The 9,544-nt window shown below is 36.9% G+C and overlaps 1 protein-coding gene across 1 annotated transcript; it reads right to left on the bottom strand.

Moving 5' to 3' along the window:
• Window positions 1-212: 212 nt before the first annotated feature.
• Window positions 213-2,846, bottom strand: LOC131660548 (uncharacterized). The gene is made up of 3 exons (XM_058929800.1): window positions 2,197-2,846; window positions 1,264-1,531; window positions 213-938 (listed from the first exon to the last, which is right to left on the bottom strand). Exons 1-3 carry the CDS (start codon window positions 2,503-2,505, stop codon window positions 559-561), a joined length of 957 nt encoding a protein of 318 aa, XP_058785783.1. The 5' UTR covers window positions 2,506-2,846; the 3' UTR covers window positions 213-558.
• Window positions 2,847-9,544: the final 6,698 nt, after the last annotated feature.

Genomic DNA, 9,544 nt, shown 5'->3' with positions numbered 1-9,544 from the left:
CAAACATAAGTATTGTGAGAAGATTTTGAAAATCTTACAAAAACAAGTTATGATATTGTATACAAGCTGTTGCTAGCTTATTTTCATAAGTTCTTAAAAAAAAAAAACACTTATGTAACATATATGAAAACAATTTAACTAATAAACACGTTGCAAATAATAAGAACATAGAGACCCACTATCAGTCTAGTTTTATGTTTGAATCCAAAACAAAAATCTACTAATACTCCAATATAAGCAGGAACACAGCACATTCAAGAGTATACTTCAACTTCTCTCAGTTCTAACTAATTGATCCGCCATTCGACGAGGCCATTAAGAACCCCATTACACAAAAACGTAGTACATGTAAATTTTTAAGCTAAAATTTTATGTGCCAAAATGTGAGTCTATAACAATTAAACAGCACAAATCCAAAAAACTTTGACAATATCTCAGATTCACTGCAATACCACTACTAGTAGTCACCAAGATCCTTAAACCAACTGCTTATTCAGAATCATCATATGAACAAGGAATACAAATTCCTGTATTGATGTAAAGGAGGGCAAGGTTATTTTACCGCACAGGTTGTTGGTTATAATGATTCTTCTCCTTTTTCTTTGCTGCAGCAAGCCTTGCATTCCTTGCGGCAGCCTCTTGAGCAGCAGCTCTAGCAGCACCATCCATTTCTTTACTAGATTTCTTCTTCTTCATAGAAGCAACTTTCTTAATACGCTCTTTCACATCGACAACAGATGGATCCTCCTCTGCATTTTCAGTGCCAGTATCAGGCCTGTTGTTTGTTTCTGAGCTGTTGGGCTGACCGTTGGATTCTTTTGCCTCCTTGGAAGCTTTATCCTTCTTTTTCTTCTTTTTGGCATTCTTGGATTCTGCAACGATTTCTTTCTTATCACCATCTACATCCCCATCAACACCTTTCTTGTCCTGCGATGCGCCTGCAATTACAAATTTTCAATTAGAAGAAATCAACAATAAGCTTCCTGGAGTTATTGCATCTAGATATGCACACATATTATTCTTCTCTTAGGAAAAAAAACTATAAATGCTTGAATACAACAACTCATAGTTGAAACAGAAAACCTGTCAGCAAAAAAAAGAAGAAAATGGGGGTAGATCTTTGAACAAAAGCAGGAAATATCCAAATGGGGAAAGACCAATAGTGTAGAACAAAGTCATGAACAACAACAAATCAATGACCTGGACTCACAAAAATAAACAGTAGTCCTGCAATAATGAACCAAACAGCTCTAAATAAACTACCTTGTGACTCCTCTTGACCTTGACCGTCATTACTTTCCTTCGGTGCAACTCCAAAATCAGCTAAAAGAGCCTCAAGCTCTTCAAGTTCCTTTTTCTTCCTTTCCTTTTTGGAGAGTTGCCGTTCCGCCTCCTTTGGTACAACAGGAACTTCAGCATGCTTCTTAGGCTCATGTTCAGGTTTGACATCGTGCTCTGGTTCTGGTTCATGATCTTGCTCTTCCTCCTCCTCATCCCCTTCGTCTAAAATATCTTCCTCACTCTCAGTCTCCTGTTAAAAATTGTTAAGTACAAATTTGGAACAGCATAAGATTTATCACACCATATAAAGCAATAAAGCACACCAAGAAAACACATAGGCAAATCACTGCATACTTATATCACCGGCATTTAGCACATAAAAAAAAAACATGTGATAGACAGTCCAAAGTTAATCATTATCACTCAAAGGAACTCTAATTGCCAATATATAGCCCTAGAACAAACTAAGCAGAACAAACTAAACAAACCCATATTATCTTCCCAAAGACAAAAATACTACTTTGAAGAAACCATCAAGATTCAGGTATCCTAATAAGAATAGTCATAACCAAAGCCAAGTAGGCGAGTAAAAGACATATAACACAACTATAATCATGATCCAGGTATCCTATTAAGAATAGCTATAACCAAAGCCAAGTAAGCGCGTAAAGGACGAACATGTATTGCGCAAAGTGCAAACACATCTTTGGTGAGAATATTCATTAAAACATAATGATAATCAAACTATCCTACATATCAATAGCCATCAACAATACAACCAATGCACCCAAAAAATGATAATAAAAAGCAATATAATCCGAACAGAAAAATGACATAATCCCAAAAATCAATGTATAAATAAACAATCAACACCACTAATAACAAAAACAGATTTCAAAAAATGGGCAAACAAACCTCGAAATTATCTTGTTTATCATCACTGCCCTGAGGCTCGGAAACAGGCCAAATAGATTGAGGCGGTGCAGTGGTGGCATAATAATCATCATCATCCTCCACATCAGCCCACGAAGTTGCATTCAACGGTGCCAGAGCCCAAAACACCTTGGGATCCGATTCAGCTTCCAATTTCCCCGATTTAGAAGCCTTGCTCTTTTTCTCCTTATCCGATTTCTTCTTCTTCTTCAAAGTATCAAGCGCCGCAAACACATTGGTATTCTTAATTACCAACGAACCATCGTCCCTTCTGCTTCCACCACCAACCATTGTCAATCACAAAAATTCACCAACAATAAAAACTGTTTTAAGCGTTTAAGCGTTAATTACAGTAGTAATAACTCCAATTTTATATTGTCCGTTCAAATCAAAATAGTGACGGAATCGAGTAAAATCGTGAATCGGTTCTTTGTATATTGGAATTCGAACGTGGTTTGAGAGGTGGTTGAGATCTTGGATTTGGGGGAGAAGATGAAAATGTGGAATTGGGGTAAATTGAAATTAGGGTTTGGGGAAGAAATGAAAGAGAATGAGATAGAGGCGGTTGTGTTGGGAGCTAGGGTTACGTAAAACGAGACGGAGAAGATAACGAAACGAAGAGAACAATCGCGTGTTAGAGAATTTATATGGATTATTATTTCACTGTTTTATTTTATTTTATTAATTAATGTTGCAATTAAGAAATAGTAATTATCATTTAAGTTATGTTTTAACTTTTAAAACAACTAAAACGAAATTGGATGAAATAGATACTGTTTTATTGTTTGATTGAAATGAAAACGCTAAAATAAACAAGAAAAGTAAAGCATTTGGTTTTTTGTTGTTGTACTGAATTAGTTAATTTAACTCGAAATTTGCACGCAAGTTACTTAGAATTAAGGATTAATAACGTCTTATACAACAAACACGACACAATAATTTTTCACCACCATACAATGAAAATGTAGTTATTTTTTATCGCCGCTCATGAATATTTCATAATTTTTTATATCTTTAAATTTGATATGTAAAATTTGTTTGATAGTATAAGTTTTCTTTAAAATTAAATAAACCAAAATGTGAAAATAAAATGAAAAGTTTTTTAATCATTCGTGGAGAATATCACAAAGTATATGAGGATTTTTTTTTTAAAGGCAAATTGGCATAAAGAGTGACAAAATAGAAATAGAAATGAAAAAGATAGACTCAACAAAACAAAGGAAAAAAATTTGAATTAAACAAGGGTAAAATAACATCCAAAAAAGAAGAACCTTCAAACAAGTCACAAAAATTACGAAGTACTGTCCAACGGGAAATCAACTAGAGCTCCAACCGTCAAACACGCCATCAATATATCAAAAAAAACTCTAACAACACTATGATCACTTAAATCTTTGGAGTAAACCAAATTTTTTGAATACGATATATGATAAGATTTTGAACGCAATCAGAGAAGGAAGGCGAGTTCAATGATGACATATTATAAAGTCAATTCCAAGTCAAAATAATGTACTTATCCTCATTCCTCCACTTCTTTTACGTTTGTTGAAGAACTAGAAAACAACATATCATTACGCACTGACCAGATATACCACACCATTGCATGCTAAATCATGGCAAAACTTTCCCTAAACTTAGTCCTTCCATCTAACTAAAGAAAGAAAAATTTTAAAAAGCAACTCCAACTTCCTGAGAAGAGAACCTGAATCATTGTAACTTTTTGTATGAGGACTGAACCAAGATAATTTTTTCTGAGATCATTCTTAAACTTTACTTTTTTTAAGATATTGATTTTTAACTTTCACTCACAGTCCAAAATATTCATATTATCTTATGTTACATCTAATTTTTTTTCTCCAAGAATAAGTTGAGAGGTCTCTTTTAGTACTTTAAACAAAATATTCAAAAAGATCATTGGTCAACCTCTTTTTGTGACATTTATTTACTTCGAATTGTATTAGAGATTGGTTCTAACATTAAAGCACCCAATAGTGAAATAGAAAATGGTTCGAAAAGAAATGTCAAAAGAAACAAAGTTCATACTCAAAGGAGGACTGACACAAAGGTGAGAAAAGCACAAGAAATGGGTGGTTGGAATTGTGTTGACTAATTAAAACTTTTACAATTCATTTTAAATGAAACTCAATTCAAACACATATGTTATAGTGTTAGCTGGGTTTTTGACATCCTCTAATCTCAGCATACTAAGAAAGCGATTGAAGAAACACTTAGTGAAATTTAGATGGTTCTGGAGGTGTTTTTTCGACAGACATGATGGAGACATTTTGACATGATTATTTCAAAAAAGGAAAGCGTCAAAGTCTATGTGTTTGCAATAGTATTTGGGAATTAGTAGTTTCATAATAACAAAAATAACAGTTTGACGGTGACGGTTGAGACCTTCAACGAGGGCAAATAACTACCTTTTGTTCTTATCTACATCGAAAGACGCACGTGGAAGAAGAAGTGAATGTGAGATGCATGCACAAATGACGCGTTGATTCCTTAGGAGTAGAACGTTACAAGCATTTAGTTTATATTTCGTATAAATAGGAGTTATAATGTTAGAATTCAGTGTGTTGAATTTACTACAAAAAACTCACTATACTCAAAGTGTCCAACCGAAGCGAAAAACGACTCAATTGAGTGTAATGTATGTATTCGAACACCAATTCCATTCAATGTAAAATATTTTACTTTAACCTTATCTTCCCTGCATTTCAAGCTCATTTCCTTTCAATTCAATACGATTTTGACAACCGTCGAAGTCCTTTATGTTTCCATCACTTTTATTCTTTATTTATCTTACTTTAGTCTTAAGATTTCGCCTTCGTCGAAATCCTTTACTATTTTACACAAACTTGTACAAAACTCATAAGAACTTATGCAATACGTTCTTGGATTCACCAGTTAACCCTACAAGTAAACTTTTAAAAAGAGACTAGCGGTTGTTTATCAAATTTCCCAAAAAAACAAATTGGCACACCTGATGAGACCTTGTGCAAAAGTTTTTCAGAAAAAAAAAAACTTTTCCAAATTTTGTATTTCACTGTTGTGATTTGTTCTTTCTGCATAAAATAATTACCATGTTTGTTTATGCATGAATTTAAAAAGTGGAATATTTATACCTGAAATGACACGTCCGAATATAGATAACAATAACACTTCTAAACCACCACAGAACAATGCACAAAACGTGGTAAAAACACAAGTCAGATTAATGATGGAAAATGCAACGATTTTGTCTCCTGTCGAGACATCTACCGATGCTGCTTCGACAACGACAGTTTCGTCGATACCGTCGCAAGGGGAAGTACCCCAACCACCACCAGGGAGTTCCCCTTTTAATCCTACGAACACAAGACCCATCTTTGGGAATCCTGGGTCACCATTTTAACCTATTTTCTCAAGGCCAACAGGCACTAGAGACTATATTTATGGCATGCCAATATTGATGATGGCAAGTCTTTACAACATTACATCAACATACATATATAATACTATGGCCACCCTATGATCCCCAAAATTCCTCAGGATTCGACCATAAACAATGTGGGTTGACCGACAAGGATAAGTTATATCCCTCAAACAAAACCATCATCGAATACAACATTCATGATGGCTATGAGGTAACAAATGGATGAAAGTAACCTTGGAATGATGAATATTTTGACCCAACAAATGAACACAATATTTAACCATCTGATTACAAACACTAATCAAAGTTATGAGGTGCTGGCAAATTATATGGGTTAAATGTGAGGCAAGTTAAAATACTTGACAATGGGCCTCTAGGGGGACTGCGACCCCCAAAACCTACCCAAATAGAGAGGATAAAGAGTACAATGGTCAGTATAATCCTACGCCAGTAATGGTACAGCAAAATCAGGATGCTGACCAAATACTTAGGAATGTCCGACAAAATAATTTATGGGGGCATAACAACATAGTGAATATGGTCCAACAAATTTTGGCCCAAAGTAACCTTAATTTGGGCTTACAAATGCCTAATTTTGTTTCTCCCTTGATAGAATATGTTCGACAAACAGAACTCCCCAGGAGTTGGAAAGTCCCAAGTTTACCAAGTTCATTGGAGAGACAATGAGTCAACAGTGGAACATATTGCCAGGTATCAAACTGAGGTCGGCGATATTGCAAATAACGAGAATATGAAAATGAAATATTTTTATAATTCTCTTTAAAAAATGACTTCACTTGGTTCACCACACTCCATCCACAGTCTTGTATTTATTAATGGTGCCACCAAGATTCTCCTTCACACGAAAAACTCACTTGAAGCCAATAGGCTTCTTAGCTTAAGAGGGAGCCACCAATGACCAAGTCTGATTTTTTAAAAGAGCCTGATATTTCACCTGCATAGCCTGAAACCAGTGAGGAGCAGCCAAAGCTTGCTTAAGAGTAGTAGGTTCCATATGAGTTAGAAGCAAGGTGGGGTGAACATTAAGGGGATGTATGGGAGGAGGAATAGGAGCGGAATTGGTGAGGGAGACAAAAGTGGAAGCAGAACTTCCAGGAGAAGTAGGTAAGGAGGAAGGAGAAATTGTACTAACTTCAGCCAGACCAGAAAGAATATGAGGAATAGGAGAGGAAGTAGGTTGAGACAGAGGATAATGACTGGAGTGGAGAGGAGGACTTGACTAGAGAGGGGGATCAGCAGCAATCATAGATTGGGTAGAGGTGATAGAGGGTAGAGGGGCATTGGGAGAGGCAGCAAGAGTAGCATGTTGTAAGGGAGGAACTTTAAAGGTTGGAATAGGAGGGGAAGAAGCAGCTGAGGGAAACCAAAGTTAGTAGATAGTGGGAGTGGAAGAAGAGGAAGATAGGGGATAAATCTCTAGATAGAGAAATCTAGTTTCATGAAACAGAACATCTTTAGAGATGTAGATATGACCATCAGCTGAAAGGCATTTATAGCCTTTGCGAATGGAAGAGTACCCGAGGAAAATGCACTTTTGAGATTTAAAGGCAAGTTTGTTAGAGTTGTAAGGCCTAAGAAAGGGAAAACAAGCACATTCAAAAGCCCTAAGACAAGAGTAATCAGGAGTCAGTAGTAAGATAGAATAAGGAGACTGATTTTGAAGAGAAGCACTAGGTAACATATTGATAAGATAGGTTACAGTGACAAACAAGTGATCACAATACTTAAAGGGGGCTTGGAGTGGTCAAGGAGAGCTAGACCAGTTTCAACTATTTGGCAGTGTTTTCTCTCCACTATACCATTTTAATGGTGAGTATAGGGACATGTGAACCTATGAGTAATCCCTGGGGGGTAAGATACTTAGCGAGGAGGGGCTTAAACTCACCACCTTCATCACTTTGAACCCCTTTGATTTTGCAATTGAATTGGAGTTCAACCATATTTTTTAAATGAATTAATTGGGTGAAAGTGTCAGATTTTAACCTAAGTGGGGAAACCCAAACAAATCTAGAAAAGGCATCTGCACAAGTGAGAAAATAAGTGTAGCCACTAGAGGGTGTAATAGGTGCAGGACCCCAAAGATCACACACAAAAAGTTCAAATGGTCGGTGATATGTGGTGATGGAAAATGAGGAGGGGAGTATGTGAGACTTGCGCAAGCAACAAGCAGGACACAAATCAGTGGGAGGCTTTTGAGGTATGGGAATATGGCATAATTTGAGAACCTCAGTTAGGGCATGATGATGAGGGTGTCCAAGCCTTGTGTGCCACAACGCATATTTGTTATGGGATATAAAGTCAGAATTAGGCATTGTTTGATAAGAATTAAGAATGTGAGTAGTAGACACATAAGCAGTGGGAGAAGATTGAAAAACAGAATTGGAAACACTTTTATTTATGTAAAAAGCACCATTACAAGTAGAGAGACAGTTGCTATTGGCAACTGAGTTACAATTTGAACTAAATCTATTACATTTTGAACTAAGTTTATTAGGATAATGAGGCTGAGACATAGAAGAGATATGATTGGCAAATTTGTAGAGACCATTAACTCCAACAATGCCACTCAAAAGAACTTCAGAAGAATCCTGCGATCTGACAACACAAAATTGAGGATGAAATTCAAAATAAACACGATTGTCCTAAGCAAATTTGCTGACACTGATAAGGTTCTTAGTGATATGAGAAACAAGAAGAAGATTATGCAATTAAGGAAGAGTGAGAGGGATTTGATACAGAAAAACTCATGGAACCTACAGAGTTAATAGACAAACCTTGATCGTTTCCCATGAATACTTGATCAGTTCCAGACAATGAAAATGCAACAGACAAATTAAAAATCTCAAGCGTGACATGATGAGACGCCTCTGATGTGACATGCTTGAGGTGGCGGTTGTTTGAATGTCGTTGGTCTTGGAGGAGGAGCAGCATATCTAAAGGCAGGTGGATAAGGGAATCGGGGAGCCATCATGAAAGGATTGAAGGGAGTTCGTGGTGAAGGATATGAGGGAGCACCTGAGGAGGAGTGTTTATGGTAGCATACATATGCCTCATGTCCAGGTTTGTGATAAAATTTGACAAGAGACTCTACCAAAACGACCTCCACCACGTCCAAAACGGCCACCACCGTGACTAGAACGACCACCATATGAGCCATAACCTTGGTTCTTAGCATTTACAGTAACATGACTCGTTCCAACCGGAAAACTAGGATTCTAATCAACACCAGAAATCTCAGTCGCAAGCGGTGCTGAAACCGGTAGAGCTTGCGTGAGATTAATAGACATAGGTTCAGTGATAATAGCTTTCTGATTCTTCTCAAGACGCGATTTGTGTGCTAGGAGACTCGATTCAAGCTCATCCAACGAACTCAGATCCTCCTTATTGTTGATCGCAGCAACAATAACATCATACTCTTCATGAAGAGCATCAAGAACAACTTCGATTAGGTTACGAATGGGAACAGGATCGCCAGTTGAAACAAGAGACTCGCTGGTTTCGCGAACACGAACAACAAATTCAGCAATCGTTCGCGATCCTTTGGTGAGGTGACGTAACTCCGATCGAAGCTGATGCGCTTTGGTAGTGAGCAAGGTGTTGAAAGAGCACTCAACTTCAGACAACACCTGCCATGAGTATGAGAAATCGACGAGCTTAGGAAGAAGAGAATCAGAGATAGTGGAAAGAAGCCAAGTGCAAATGAGCGCATCTTACTATTCCCAATCAAGGAAAACCAGATCTGCGCTGGGAAGAAAACGCGGAAAAGCTAGCGGCGTCATCACAAAGCGTTGAAGCTTGTGACCATAGATAACACCTTTGATCTATTGTTTCCACTGTTTGTTGTGACCATAGATAACACCTTTGATCTATTGTTTCCACTGTTTGAAGTTC

This window comes from Vicia villosa, linkage group LG3 (assembly GCF_029867415.1).
Source record: "Vicia villosa cultivar HV-30 ecotype Madison, WI linkage group LG3, Vvil1.0, whole genome shotgun sequence".
Classification (NCBI taxonomy): domain Eukaryota; kingdom Viridiplantae; phylum Streptophyta; class Magnoliopsida; order Fabales; family Fabaceae; genus Vicia; species Vicia villosa.
This window is presented reverse-complemented; position numbering and strand designations above follow the sequence as displayed.

Coding starts and splice junctions, on each gene's coding strand:
- LOC131660548 (XM_058929800.1), bottom strand. CDS start 2,505: ATGGTTGGTGGTGGAAGCAGAAGGGACGATGGTTCGTTGGTAATTAAG. Junction 1,532..2,196: donor ATAAACAAGATAATTTCGAG/GTTTGTTTGCCC, acceptor AATTTTTAACAG/GAGACTGAGAGTGAGGAAGA. Junction 939..1,263: donor AGGTCAAGAGGAGTCACAAG/GTAGTTTATTTA, acceptor TTGTAATTGCAG/GCGCATCGCAGGACAAGAAA.